We start from the raw sequence: 15,212 nt of genomic DNA, 5'->3' as shown, positions 1-15,212 counted from the left end.
ATCAAAAGCGCATTTTTCCAGCTTGGCATAAAGTCCATGATCCCGCAATCGTTGTAATACCATTCTGACGTGGTTCTCATGTTCTGATTGTGATCTAGAAAACACCAAAAAATCGTCCAGGTAGATGATCAAGAACCGATCTAGATAATCCTGAAAGATGTCATTGACAAAATGCTGGAACGTTGCGGGAGCTCCACATAATCCATAATTCATAACTCGGGACTCGAATAATCCGAATTTAGTCTGGAAGGCGGTCTTCCACTCGTCCCCTTCTCTGATGCGAACTAGATTATAAGCCCCCCGCAGATCCAGCTTGGTGTAGACCTTGGCTCCTCGAAGTCGGTGTAGTAGGTCCGAGATTAAGGGCAGGGGATAGCTGTTCCGCTTAGTGATATTGTTCAATGCTCTATAGTCCACCACCAAGCGTAAGTCCCCTGACTTCTTTTTCACAAACATCACTGGGGAGGCGGCTGGGGATTGAGAGGGTCTGATGAATCCCTTGCGAAGGTTTGTCTCTATAAACTCCCTGAGAGCTTCTTGCTCCGGTTCAGTCAGGGAGTAGAGATGTCCTCGCGGGATCGGGGCCCCCTCCACCAAGTCAATGGCACAGTCATAAGGTCTATGTGGGGGTAATCTCTCGGCTTCCTTTTCATTGAATACATCCCAATACTCTGAGTATTTCTTGGGCAAGGTGATAATGGGTTCAGTGTCTGTGGCATGGCAGACCTTGGCTACAAGGCAATGGTTTTGACAATATTTTGAAGCAAACTGCAGTTCTCTGTTGGACCAGGAGATGCTTGGGTCGTGAAGTGTCAGCCATGGAATTCCCAAAATCACAGGGAAATGGGGAACCTCGGTAACAAAGAAGGAAATCTCTTCCATATGTTCCCTTATCCACATTCTGGTGGGTTCCGACCACTGGCTTACGGGACCCGTCTTGAGGGGGCGGCCATCGATGGCTTGCACCACACGGGCGTTCTTGAAGTCATGATATTGTAATCCCAGAGAGTCGGCATACTCTCTATCAATGAAATTGTTGGTGGCTCCGGAGTCTATCATGGCATGGACCATGACGGGTCCTTTTTTTGCTGACCACAAGGTGACCACTAGAAGAAACAGGACCCCGGTTGGCGGCTCTTGAGTGGGTTTTTTGACCGGGTTGGCGAGCCTCTCTACGCCCGGTCGCTGGCTTCCCCCGCCGGCTGTGCGCCAGCTGCCTCAGACGTCTTCGTCTCCGTGGAGGACGCCGCCGCCAGACGGGCGGCGGGCTTCCCTTTGGCTGGGCACTCTCTGGCGAAGTGGCCCCCGTTTCCGCAGTACCAACAGAGATTTAGGCGTTGGCGGCGGGCCTTCTCGGCGGCATCTAATCTGGGACGCACATTGCCCAACTGCATCGGCACCTCCTCGCTCCCTCTGGGGTATGGGGCTGGTGGCGGGGGTCTCCATACTGGACGCGGCTGAACGCCGGTGAGAGCAGGAGGTTTCACCCCAGCTCTACCGTTCTGGCCTCGGACCCATTGTTTTCTGTTGGCAAGCATGACTTCAGCTCGTAAACATTGATCAATGAGTGCTTCAAGAGAGTGGGGAGGATCCACCTTGGAGATTTCTTCCAGCATCTCAATGTTGAGACCCTCCCGAAATTGTCCTCTGAGGGCTACATCGTTCCAGCCGGTGCTGTGGGCCAGCACTCGGAACTCGGCTATGTACTGGGACAAGGGTCTGTCCCCTTGGGAGAGGCGCCGGAGTTTGTGGCCGGCTGCCTCCAAATTGTCCTCGATTCCCCAGGTCGCCTTAAGGTGGTCCAAGAAATGTTGCGCTGACCTTAGATGTGGGGAGACTTGGTCGAACAGTGCCGTCGCCCAGTTGGCCGCTGGCCCGTCCAAGAGACTGTATATCCACGCCACCTTGATGTCTTCTTGGGGAAACTCGGCAGCACGGGCCTCTAGATAAGCCTGGCATTGGCGACGGAAAACATGAACCTTAGAAGCTTCTCCAGAAAACTTGGTTGGCAACGCCATGGCCGGGAGACGGATTCCGCGCTCCTTCAAACCCCTTATTTCCCCATCCTGCGCATTGAGCTTGTCACGGATCCGGTCCACCTCATCCTTGTCGATGGTGTAGCTGATCGGTTGGCCCCCCGGCACGGTTCCGGTGGACATTCTGGCCTAGGTTAATTGGTGCTTAGGGTGGCGGAGTCAAACTGTCACGACCCAGGCAGCAGAGCACCAATAACCATACACAGAAGCCAGAATCTATCTAATATCTTTATTAAGGAAATATATAAAGTTAATAAAAGCAAGCGTATGAATTAGTCCAGGAGTAGACCTTTCAGGAAAGGTCAAAATTAGTCCAAGGAAACAATGTCCAATATGAAATATTAAGGTCCAAAGTTGTAATCCAATAACCGAAACACTCACTTGCCAAGCAAGTGAGGGGAGATGACAAGGTCCTTTAGTCCATGAACTTGAGCAAGGCTAGGAAATAACTTGATTCTTGGAACACAAGGCTTGATTCAAGGCAACAAGGAAACAAGGAGCAAGAATAGAATCCGTGGAATTACTTGGCGAGGTCCGGAAAACAAGGCAAGATCCGGAGAGTAAAACAAGGCTGGAAACGAAGGCTTGAAATCGGGAACAAGGCTTGAAACAGGAACGAGGCTTGGAAACGGAGTAGCTGTCCACACACGCTACTCCGGTAGCTGACGAATTGACTCCGCAAGATCCCTTTGTGGGTAAAACACCTAAATAGGGTCCCGTTTTCCCGCCAAAGAGCAGTTCTCTGGAGAACCAGAAACGAAAGCTATTCTCTGAGTCCAGATGTGTGACTCCTTAAAGTTTCCCATGGAAAGCAGACTTAATCAGCTGAATGCTTAGCAGCTATCCTCGCACTCCTGCGAGAGGCCGCTTGAACTCCCCTCTGTTGTTTACAAAACTCATGGCGAGAAAACGTAGGAGATTTAGGTTCAGGGCTTGTTTGACAGACTTCTGGAAGACAAATCTCTTGCAGGTGCAAGGTTTCCAAATCTGGCTGGGAAAGTTCCAATTCTGACTGAAACGGTGAAAAACCCAAGTTTTCCTCTTCATCTAGCACCACAGTGCCAGGAACGGGACTACATGGCCCATGACTCATCACAAAAGGTTTTGGGATCCATCAGGGTCATTGTGTCCATACATCAGGGATACTGAATCCCACCATCAGCCATCATCTCACCCAATGTTCAGAGACCTGCCAGCCCTTCTTTCATCATTGGACCAAGGGAAATTTGCATCAGAAGCAGCCAGCACTCTCCCATTGGTTGTGGCATGCCAGACTCCCGCCTCCACAGGGAGACCTTCTTGACATCATCTAGGCTTGGCCAATCAAGCCAGGTCCAGCTCGGGGTGTTGGGAACTTTGAATCTGACATGTATAAAAATGCCTGTTTTGCTGTGTAATGTATCTCAGATTATTTTTGGCAAATTATTGTGGGCTGGCATCACTTTCAGCTGAAATTAAATAAAAGACATCGGTGGCTTCTGCATCAACTTGGTGAGATCTGTTCTGGAATATTGGCTTCTTTTTCTCACTAGGCTTAACCACAGCAGCCTGGATCTCACCAGCCACTGCTGTTTTAAAGTGCTCGATAACAGACCATGCACAACCATGCAAATTTGTGACTTCTGTCTCAAAGGAGGAACATTAAAACATACATTTGTTCCTATAAAGTTATGCAGTTCCAAAAAATTTTAAAAGTAAAAAGAAAACAATGCTGGGAAAGTGGAAAACTTGTATGGCTTTACTCAGGAAGTTTCTGTGGCTGCAATTGGAAGTGTCATGTCGGTAAATTCAACAAAGAAGAATTGAGCAGTAGGAAAAGACTCCCTCATATCACACCACAAAGGACATGACATCAGTACTGCAGATGAGGTGCAAATGGGAGTATGATCACACATCAAAAGCGGCACCTCTGATTCACACAGAGAAATGAAGGATGAGTGAAGATGATTAGAAATCTGTCTTTCAAAAGGATATTTTGCTTACAGGTGCCTATGGCTTAGCTTTGAAAAGGACCATGCATCATGTGATAGGATCCATAGAAACTAGTTTGCAAAGGGCAGCAGAGGCAGGGTATATCACTGTGTGATAATGAACTTTGTTTAATAAGACCCCCCCCCTTCCAAAAAAAACTTTTTGCCTTAGGTTGACATAAGTAAAAAATGTCTTGTAGGCACACAACAAAAACAACAACACACCAACATCAGCATGCCAGCTTTTCCAGAACAGAAAAATACTAATGATACAAAAGAAGAAGAAAGACCTAAACATGGAATTTCCATTTCTCTTATGAATATTCTGCAGAAAATTAGCTGACTTGCTATTTCTTCTGCTGGAGGAAACTACATTGAGTTGCCATGAAAACTGACCATAGAGTAGTCATGTTGATGTGGATAGCAGAGGTAGTATCAACTGTCTCCCAACTGATTTAAGAAAAAGTTCTTCATGTAGCAAACAGAAGTGTCAGTAAAGTAATCAAAGACGCATTTCAAATCACAGGTATTTCACCCTGTTTATTGATACTTGTGAACTATCTGGGTCAAAACCATAACAGCTTATCAGAAAAGTACAAAACCAGTTAACAGATCAAGCTCTTACACTTCCCTGTTTATGCAGGGACCCCTAAAACACCGGAGTCTAACTTCTTGGGCTTAAGGCTAAAAAAAAATATTTTCTCTGATGCCTCCCAAATTAGTGGATGTCATGTCACTTCTTAGTTAATTTAAAAAAAAAACCATGGCTATGTAGCCCACCAGTAAGAGTGAAAGTTGGCCTTCATCAGTGACAGTGTTGCCTGTCTATGCGGTAACTTATGCCCAGTTTAAGGGGCCCACAGTACTACACAAAAATATTATCCTTCCAACATATAATATTGAGGTGAAATCTTTTTCATTTCATTTTTTAAATTAAAAATCTTATCATAATTTGTAGTTTACTTAGCTTGTGAATAAATTTGGCGCTTGTAAGTATGTATCATGGAGCCTCCGGTGGCACAGTGGATTAAACCATTGAGCTGCTGAACTTGTTGACCGAAAGGTGGACAGTTCGAATCCAGGGAGCAGGGTGAGCTTCCTATGTTAGCCCCAGCTTCTGCCAACCTAGCAGTTTGAAAACATGCAAATGTGAGTAGATCAATAGGTACCGCCTGGAAGGAAGGTAATGGCACTCCATGCAGTCATTCTGGTCACATGATCTTGGAGGTGTTTATGGACAACGCCGGCTCTTCAGCTTAGAAATGGAGATGAGCACCATCCCACAGAGTCTGACATGACTAGACTTAACATCAGGGGAAAACCTTTACCTTTACCTGAAGTATGTATCACATCAGTGAGCAATAAGATAGAAGAAGAAACTGAACTCTAAAACCCATGGTTCTGTCATCTCTTTTCCAATTTCTTTATTAGTTTCTTTCCCCCTCTATAAATTGAGTTCTTAAATGCTGCTACTGTCATTGTCCAAACAATCAACTGGGTGAAGGTTGCTCCTGGAGTTGTCCTCAACGATCCGTCCGCTGTCCATGGGGTGGAAACTGTGGCCAGTGTCATCCAAGGTTTGAAGGGGGTAAAAGCTGAGGTCACTCTCATCGTGGGTGCCATCATTCCCCACAGTATCAGAGGGGTGGGAAGCTCTGGAATTAAGTGGGTGGTTGCTGAGGCTGGAGGTGTTGGCCTGGCTAATTCCTGTCGATTCCAAGGGGCCAACACTGATGTTGGCCCCAAAGGGAGGTCCACTGAGAACCCGGCTCTCTTCCTTGTTGAGTCGGAGGCTGAGGATGACTTTGCAGGCTTCAGTCTGTACCTCTTCCTCCGGATGAATTATGAGAGCCAGTAACCGGTCAGAGAGGCGAGAGTTGTCCCCAAAGATGACTTCATGGAGAGAGTTGTCATTGTACTGCCACTGTACTGACTGGTACTGCGGGGACAGGCGCCCAGCACTAAGCCGCTCCACAAATATTAACAACTCGCAAAGTAGGTTCCCAGGTAAAGAAGGCTGGAAAAGGCTCAGGAATTCAGGGGGTGCCTTGGAGAGAGAGATTACAGCTGGTGTTAGTAAAAGTTTTTCCTCCTCTTCATCCACATGAGGATTATACTAGGGGTGTGTTACATGGCATACTAATTCTTTGTGTATTTATTTGTTACACTTACATTTCCCCAAGGAATTCAAGGAGGCATGTATGACTCCCCTCCAAATACCCATGTGAGGAAATTCAAATTTAGAAAATAGTGCTGCATAACTCAGGCAATATGCACATATAGTTTTGTTCCAGCCATATCTAGAGCAGTTTTCCAAGGATCATTTTCATCTCCCTTCCCACCATGACACTTTCATATGGCCCTTACCTGACTATTCATGATGTCGTACAAAAGGTCTTCTTCCTGGGCTAATGTGCTAAGAAACTTGAGAACTTGCACCTGAGAAAACAGAGAATATCAGTCTTAGGGTTCCTTCAGGTGAATGTGTCAAGAGATTGTGATATTTGTTCCTGTACTTCTCAAGACATTTAAAATGTCCATGCAATGTTTCTGTTGACACAGATCATTTTCTGGAAACTCCAGATACCAATAACAATCTTTAGTTTAGTGCTTTCTTTTTTATTCCAAGCCATATAGGAGCAATACATTTTTTCTCCTTTCCTTTCTTTTCAAAAAACCTTTTTGTTGTTGTTGTTGTTGTGCTATAATACATCAGTTGAACAACACTTTTGCACTACAATTTTTAAAATCAAAAACAATATTTGCCCTTCACACTATATATCCCAGTTTAAGAAAACTTTAAAGAACCTTGGTACAAATCCAAGAAATTACTATTAATTCCCCCAAAGGAATTGAATACATGGTGGGAAAAACAACAGGTAAAATCCCACATAATTCAAGGAGTTATTTTTGGAATTCACACTTTAGGCCAATCTGGATGAGTCTTTTGAAACTGTCAACATGGGGAAATCCTATAGCTCTTCATGTAACTTAGCTTTGGTAGCCAGCATGGCACTGCACACATAGGATGAAGTATTAGATTAAGGCAGGAATCCCCAAACGAAGGCCTGCAGGCTGGATTCGGTCCTCCAAGGTCATTTACCCAGCCCCTGCCCTAAACTTTAGACTTAAGGTTGTCTTAAGTATGAAACGACTTGAAGACACACAACAATAACAATCCTAATTAACTTGACAATCTCATCAACCAAAAGCAGGCCTACACTTCCCATTGATATATTGGTAAGCTTATGTTGGCTAAAATTGCTTTGCATTTTAAATATTGTATTGTTTTTTCATGTTTTTTGCACTACAAATAAGATATGTGCAGTGTGCATAGGAATTTGTTCATGTTTCTTTCAAACTATAGTCCAGCCCCACATCAATCTGAGGGATGGAAAAGCAGCCCTCTGTTTAAAAAGTTTGAGGACCTCTTGATTAATGGAACTAAAAGATTTCTAGAAGTGCAAAAATCATCTTTATAGGAGGAGGAACACTATCCAATAAATATTGAACAAACTAGGAGCCAAGAAGAAAGTTGCCTGAGTTGAAACTGGAAAAAAACACATTGAGCTAGGATGGACAGTAGTGGGAAACCTGTGGTCTGCATGAGGTCTGCACTAATGTTTATGATCCCAATAGTTCTGAGAACTTTACCAACACAAATTGTATAGATACGGTTACGTGTGTCATTTAAAAAAAATTAACTTTCCTGTACCAGACAATGTTGAAAAAGAAGCAGAGATGTAATTTTGTACCTTGGCCAAAGTGTTTGCCATAAGCAGAATATCCATGAAATTTGATAGCAGTCTTCTCATCAATGGGTGAGTGTTGTCTGGTATATGCAGTCCATTCAGTAGCCTCAACCCTGCTACTTGCAGATTGGTGTCCCAAGTATTTGTTACCAACTCAGCAACTTTGGGGACATATTCCTGCATAGCAAACCAAAAACATCTGCATTCTCTGTGGTTCATTTAAAAATTGTACAAGCTATCCTTCTGGAGAATATTATCTAGATGGGAACCAGTTACTGCAACTGGTTCAACTGTAGTATTTTCTGCACTTGAGGGGCAGAGATGGCAAAATGTATCACTTTAAGAGACATTTCATATTAAACAATTATAGCTCTCCAAGTCTTCTTACATTGCCATGATAATGTCCTCCAGGACAGGGGATTTGCAGAAAGGATATTTGGAAATTTCAGCCAGGGAGTTCCACTGTCTCTACTAATTACAAATCCCAGGCTTCATGACAGATGGCAGCATCCCAGAATGTATCTAATACGGTTTGACACTACTTTAACTGTTATAGATCAGTACGACAGAATCCTGAGTGTTGTAGTTTTACAACGACTTTAGCTTAATCTGTTAAAGAGCGCTTGTGCCTCACTAAACTACAACTCCCATTTGTCACTCGAAATGCATCATAGTAGCCCAAATTTCGATGGTTCTATGAATACCTGGGGGGAGCATCTATCCTTGAGTTTCCTAAAATTAGCTGGTCCTTACAGCAGGATTAACATTCTCCATTTTCCCCTTCCATTTTCTTGCCTCCCTATTCTGCTGTCCTAATACTTTCAAAGTATGTCACATTCTGCAGGAAGAGATTATACAGTACTTCAGCCTGAATAAATGTAAAGGAGACAAAAGGACCAAGCTTCCTAACATTTATTCTGACTTACGTTTTGATTCCCTGTGTCATAGAATCTGGGCTTTTTGGCCACCTGGGACAACCTCTGTCCTTTCTGTAATCCTTTTCAATTCAACATTGAGAAAACAAATAAATTAAAAACAAAGTCAAAAATGCTGCCACTGAGGGCACTGTGCTCTCAGGAAGTAATGGAAAGAATAGCTATGATTAACCATTTTGTCTCAACTCCTACTTTAAAGCAGTGGTGAAAGAAAATTCTTTATTCTTTATTCCTTTGTCAAAGATGTGTTTCTCAATAGTCAGGAAATCCCACTGGAAAATATAATAGAGCAGTGAGACTTTCACACAGTTTTTTCCCACTATATGAATGTCCCAAAATCCAGATGATTTTTCTTTGAATGGTTGATAAATGAGGACTCAACCATTGCTACATATCATTTTTCTTGTTTAAATTCTCCCAAGGTATCATTCAGAGGCATGCCTTTTCCCCTTCCAGTCCTTATTTCTTTCATTTCTTATCAGATTGTTGTTTCTGCCTCATATTCCCAAATACATTTCTTGGACATCTTACAAGAGCAAAATACCAAAGAAAAAGCAATGACTGAAACATTCTATTAGAAAACATGCAAATGCAGTCAAATGACACCACAACACAAAGCCATCAACAGGTTAAAATCATCAGCTCTGATAAAGAGGTAAAATTAAAAATATTTCAGCAGAGAATTACAATTAAAAGCATGCGGCAGCAAAAAGGATTATGGGTGGTGCAACAGCTGATGAAATCCTTGTGTTGTCGAAGGCTTTCATGGCCAGAACCACCAAGCTGCTGTGAGTTTTCCGGGCTGTATGGCCATATTCCAGAAGCATTTTCTCCTGAATCACCAGGAGAAAATACATCTGGAACATGTTCATACAGCCCGGAAAACTCACAGCAACCCAAATCCTTAAGTACTCTCTTGATTTGGTTTGGGGAAGAGGGAACACTGTTAACAAGTTATTTGTATTGAATTTGATACTATGATTTTGTGCTGCATGTGTCATTTTGCTGTATAGTGCCATTTGCTTATAGAATGCTTTTTTTTTTTTTGCTTTAAAGAGGTATTTAAATGAAGAGCTATTGCAATAATTCAACCATGTTAGAAATGAAAATGGTTACCTGGATTTTGATTTTAAACCTCCAAATTATAGTGAAAGCTTTGAGGGCATTCAGTGCCTCTGTTTTGATGACTTTATTGTCATCATCCAGGAATGATGCTACCAGTTTTATATCATCGTTGGTACAGATATTGGCCTGGAAAGTAGAAAAAAAGATTATCTAATGTGAATGTGGCTGAACTTAAATGTACACCAAACAGAATTTGCATGCTAAATATTTTCCACACTCATTTAACTATTTCACATCCTTTTTGCAGGTGAAGAGTTGGTGAATTTCAGAAATGGGTATAAGGAATCCTATAATACCTTGGAGATTAATTGAGAAAAAAAAAGAATGTCTAGATAAAACATTAAAATGCAGTTGGTTGGAGTCCGTGGAAGTTTGCATGCAACATGTTTTCTTTCCTGGAATTAAATATCAATGGATACCACGGGCCCACTGGATTATTAGCATGGATGTACTTACTTATTTCTTTATATTCTACTTTTCTCCCAATATGAGGAACAGGGTGATTGCACATTTATAGCAATATGATCTACTTTAACTGCTGTGGTTCCATCGTATGGAATACTGAGATTTGTAATTTAGGGAGGGCTATTTATAATACGAAACCCCCGGTGGCGAAGTGTGTTAAAGCGCTGAGCTGCTGAACTTGCAGACCGAAAGGTCCCAGGTTTGAATCCGGGGAGCGGGTTGAGCACCCACTGTTAGCTCCAGCTTCTGCCAACCTAGCAGTTCGAAAACATGCAAATATGAGTAGATCAATAGGTACTGCTCCAGCGGGAAGGTAACGGCGCTCCATGTAGTCATGCCAGCCACATGACCTTGGAGGTGTCTATGGACAATGCCTGCTCTTCGGCTTAGAAATGGAGATGAGCACCAACCCCCAGAGTCGGACACGACTGGACTTAACGTCAGGGGAAAACCTTTACTTTTGCCTAATTTAGAATACTCTGCCAAAAGTTACAAATCACAGGATTAGAAACAAATCCCAGGATGCAGTAAATCCCAGGATACACTAAAACGCAACCATGGCTGTGAAAGTGATATCAAAGTATTATAATTGTATGCTGTGGCAGGGCCTTCAGTTTCAGTTTCAGTAATTATTTTTTCATGGCAAAATATCTTAAGCATCTGGATTAAATATTATATGGCATATAACTGCCTTACTGAAGGCATCTTTGCTGGCAAATGGTCAATTTATGGCCACAATTCAGAGTACTGATTTTGACCGCTGATATCTTAGGTCCAGCCTATCCAAAAACATGTCCTCATGTGAGCCTGCCTGAGTCTTACGGGAAGGACTTTCCCTCCATCCAACTACCCTTCCAAACTAAGAAAGTGGCTTCTTGGTGGCTGCTACTAAATTTTAGTACTTGCTCCTGTGGAAGGTTTGATCTGCTCCTTTTCTGCCCTCTTTTCACTGGCAAGCAGATGTGATTGTTTAAACCAGCCTTCAGCCTTGGCTGACCAGATTGGAGTGATGTGCACCTGGTTGTGTTCTTTTAATATGCATTGCATATTTTAAGTATTTAAATTGTTTTAAACTTAAACATAAAAATAATAAACAGGACTTTAATTAAATGTAGTATTTAATGTGTTTTTTTAAAATCATTTAACTGCTCAGTTTCAATTCATATTGTAAGCCAATTTGAATCCCATTTGGGAGAAAAGAAAGATATAAATAAATAAATTTTAAAAAATTGGTCTGAGATGCTGGGGTGAGTTGGATGCCTCAAGGGAGACTAGAACCTGATTCATCCAAAAACCTGCCCAACCTTTACAATCTCCCATCTCTTGTAGTATATGTCAGCTTCTGATAAAACTCCTGTCTAATGCTTCTTGGTGCAAAAGGGCACTTGAATCCCTTTCTAGCTGAAACACGTGGCTTGCCTTTCTGGGTTTCTTTTATACAAGTGTATAAAAGTGCACTGAGTACCATTGATTGCTAGTGAAATATAAACAGGATTGTGAGAAGTCTCAAGAGAGAAGCTGAATTTGAGCTGCAGAACTGTTTGAGGCTTGATATTCAACATTGCATTCTATGTCCTGTGAATTTCACCTCTGATTCTTTCAGATAGATGTACTGAGTGATGTTATGAAGTGTTGTCCTCTTAGAATCATCATCAAGATTTGGGCTGAGGGCCTCCAGGAGTTTCCTGAGCTCCCCGGGAACATTCACTAGTGCAGATGACATTGGGTAGTACTCAACAGGAACTCCTAGAAGCAATCATCCAGAAGTGAAACACTGCCCTGCTGGGATCAAAAAAGTCCAGAAATCACTTGAAAACATTTTTGTAATGCAATACCATATGTTTTCACATCAGAGCAAGGGGAGGTATGGAAAATTCTTATAGATGAGAGTTTTAGTCTGTCCTATAGGTTGGGTCTGGAAAAGTTACTTTTAGGGTTATAACTCCCAGAATTCTCCAGCCAGCATAGCCAATGGCCATGTTAGCAGGAAGATTCTAACTAAGGTTGTCTTAACTCAAATGAATCATGAGATGATACATCTAATTGGTAAAGACGATAATGCCTGTTAAAATGGAAGGTTGTAGGAAAGGACGGGGAACACTCTACAAGTGGATTGGACTAAATGAAAAAAAGCCACAGGCCTGAGTTGCCAGACCTAAGCAATGCCGTTGATGACCTCTTGGAGCACTCTCATTCATAGGAGCATCATGAGTCGAAAGGGTTTCCTTCTTCTTCCTAGGGCCCATCCAGGCAGGACCCTGAATGCATGAGCTCTCGCACTTTTACCAAACAATGCCTCCGGTAAAACCAAATTAATTTGAGACAAAGCAGGAAAACCCTGTTTTAATTTGATACCTGGTAAGACCCAGATCTTTGACAAGCTTTGGGTCTTTCCAGGTGTGGGCCCAGTGTGGATTGGGCCAGGAGACTGGGGTTGAGGGGGTGAGGAGGAAAATTGCTCCTCCCCCCCCCATGCACCAGGAGGACTCCCGAAGTACTTTAATGGCAGCCAGGTAAGTTGTTTTAATGTTAAGGGCTTGTTTCTGGGAGCTTCTGTGTGTCTGGGTGCACTCCCGGAAGGTAGTGGGACAGCATTTAAACACTCCAACCAGGAAAGGGTGGGTTTTGGGGGGAAGTGTGGGGACTATAATGTGCACCGAAGTGGGTTTCTTAAACCCACTTCAGAATGTGTATAATTGAAGTCTGGAAGTGCCTTTAGAAGGGGATCATGAGAAGGAGAAAGAAATTAGAATCTTGTTTTCATTAGGGAAATGGGCTCTCTGCTGCACACATCAACTTGTTGCTTATCAAATCCCAGTAGGACCCTTTTACTCCCTGCCCCTTCTGCTATAGAAACAACTCAAGTGAGCTATCTCATCTCTCCAGCTTTCTTTGCCTCTTTTAACATTTGTTCAGGTGAGATAGAGAGCACAATAATGATGGAAGAACAAACTTTTTAAAGCAAGAAATTCAAAGTTTCAAGACATGGATACTGACAGAGACGGAAAAGATTCCTTGGTTGAATCAAGTCTCCCAGAATTCTACAGTCTGGAAAATTCTTAGAATCACAGTCCCTAAAACTAACTTTCACAAGGTCTGGTTATTGAGCTGCATGGTTTTTTCCCTTCTGTAAGGACAAAGAACAAGCATACACTTAGAATGCTTTACTATCTTCCTGTAGCTTACAGGGCTCACCGGCTAACTTGAATAGCTCTGGATTGTAGGGTGGGCTTCTGAACATTGCAAGAAGAGTCTTAGATACCAGATAGATAGCTGTAGCTCCTGTAGTTGCCATGACCACATTTTTTCTAGTTAGCAGCTCATAGTATCTCATCATGGTATCTTCTATGGTATCTGCTTGAGCTCTGGCCACAGGCAAGTATCCCACCTATGCAGATGCAAGACCATTCATTGTACATGGTTTGTGATGTCACCTATGGCTATCATGTCAATAGTTGCACATCACTGTGAGAGCATATGAGAGATAAGTCTCCTGAATATTTCTTAAGATGATCTTAAGCAGTAAGATGTGGGAGGAATCATAGCTCAACGGTAAGTAGAACATAAGCCAGGATCACAGGGTAAATTCTTGTCATCTCCATGGTAGCTAGTCCTGTAAAAGATTCCACTCTGTCCTGATGTCCAGAACAGCGATAGCTAATACAGGGGTCATGAGTTTCATTAATCTCCTTAGGATGCATCTACATTGCAGAATTAATGCAGTTTGACACTTTTTAATTGCCATGACTCAATGATAGGGAATCATGGGAGTTGTAGTTTGGTGAGATACCAGCACTACTGTTGGCAGAGTAAGCTAAAGACATTGTAAACAACAACTTTCATGAATCCCTAGCACTGGGCCATGGCAGTCAAAGAGGTATTAAATAGCACAAACTCTACAGAGTGGATGCATCCCTGGTCACTGTTGTGGTTTCCCAAAGGTTCCTGTTGCCCTTGCATGTACAGAATTTGCCCAAAATCAAGAAAAAGAACAGATTTTAAAAAAATAACATGCATGCTCCTTGTATATCTTGTTTACAAATAAAACCTCACTACTGATACATCATACAAGCACACTTTTACTTATATTTTAGAGTAGCACACACTTTGTTAAAAGAAAAGTCATCTTTTTTTGCCACTGAAACAAATTTAACAGAGGCAAGGACACAGTAGCTCCCAGTGTATGCAAAATACCACAAACTTCAGAAGTTTCTCACCATTGCTAGAATAAAAAAAATATCAGGTTAGGCAGGCAAACAGTCCTACTTGGTACAGGTATATCTCAATTAAGTAGAGCCATTACTTCTTTGACAATTTGGTACCAGAGGCAGAAGTGTGGTTGAACCTGGGCAGCCATCTGCATTCAGCTTAATCTGACATGCAGCAGGGAGTTCCGCCGATCGGAAGGAGCCATGCTGGGAACAATCCGGCCATGCCTGCATGCCCGAGAAGCAACTTAAGATGTATTTTTTGCTCCTTCCCTGTGCCTTTCAAACTTTTAACTATGTAACAAACCCCTAATAAAAGAATCTCTTTACTCTAACCTCTCTTCTTATGGCTATTTTGTATCTTTCCTTGCACTGAAGCATGAATTCCCTCGCGATCTTAGCCGCTCTGCCTTCTCCTCCCTTTCTCTTGCTCTGGGCAAACCGTGGAACCACGGTTTCACCCCCCAGCCCCTATTTCCAGTCATATCTCCCTCATTTGGATCCCAAGCATGACCATCTTCTACATCACTAACTCAAAGGGCCTCACCGTCACAAGGAGACCACCAGTTCTCAAATTAATAAAGTTTTTAGAAGCAAATCAGCTGATTGTCAAAACCTGTCAAAGCTGTCAAAACGGAGTTTCCTCGCACTGCGGCACAATTTTCTCTACAAGAACAGACCCACAAAGGTTCAGATTACGTGATGGGTGCGGAGGGGGCCA

The 15,212-nt window shown here is 42.7% G+C and overlaps 1 protein-coding gene across 7 annotated transcripts in view; it reads right to left on the bottom strand.

The window, feature by feature from the left end:
• Window positions 1-5,405: 5,405 nt before the first annotated feature.
• The window catches only part of LOC100551564 (armadillo repeat-containing protein 12), an 80,179-nt gene continuing 70,372 nt past the window's right edge, over window positions 5,406-15,212 (bottom strand). The window contains exons 1-6 of one of the 7 annotated variants that reach the window (XM_062978430.1): window positions 13,546-13,690; window positions 11,872-12,029; window positions 9,810-9,944; window positions 7,762-7,935; window positions 6,374-6,445; window positions 5,406-6,053 (exon numbers count right to left, since the gene is read on the bottom strand). In XM_062978430.1, coding sequence (XP_062834500.1) covers window positions 5,466-6,053; window positions 6,374-6,445; window positions 7,762-7,935; window positions 9,810-9,944; window positions 11,872-12,006 — 1,104 coding nt within the window. In that variant the 5' untranslated portion in view covers window positions 12,007-12,029; window positions 13,546-13,690 and the 3' untranslated portion in view covers window positions 5,406-5,465. Of the gene's footprint in view, window positions 6,054-6,373; window positions 6,446-7,761; window positions 7,936-9,809; window positions 9,945-11,871; window positions 12,066-13,469; window positions 13,691-15,212 lie in introns of those variants that run through there. The other 6 variants (XM_062978429.1, XM_062978432.1, XM_062978435.1 and 3 more) reach the window with 6 other exon arrangements.

The sequence above is a fragment of the Anolis carolinensis genome, chromosome 4 (assembly GCF_035594765.1).
Source record: "Anolis carolinensis isolate JA03-04 chromosome 4, rAnoCar3.1.pri, whole genome shotgun sequence".
Lineage (NCBI taxonomy): Eukaryota > Metazoa > Chordata > Lepidosauria > Squamata > Dactyloidae > Anolis > Anolis carolinensis.
Note: the sequence above shows the minus strand (reverse complement) of the source record. Positions and strands in the feature narration are given on the sequence as shown.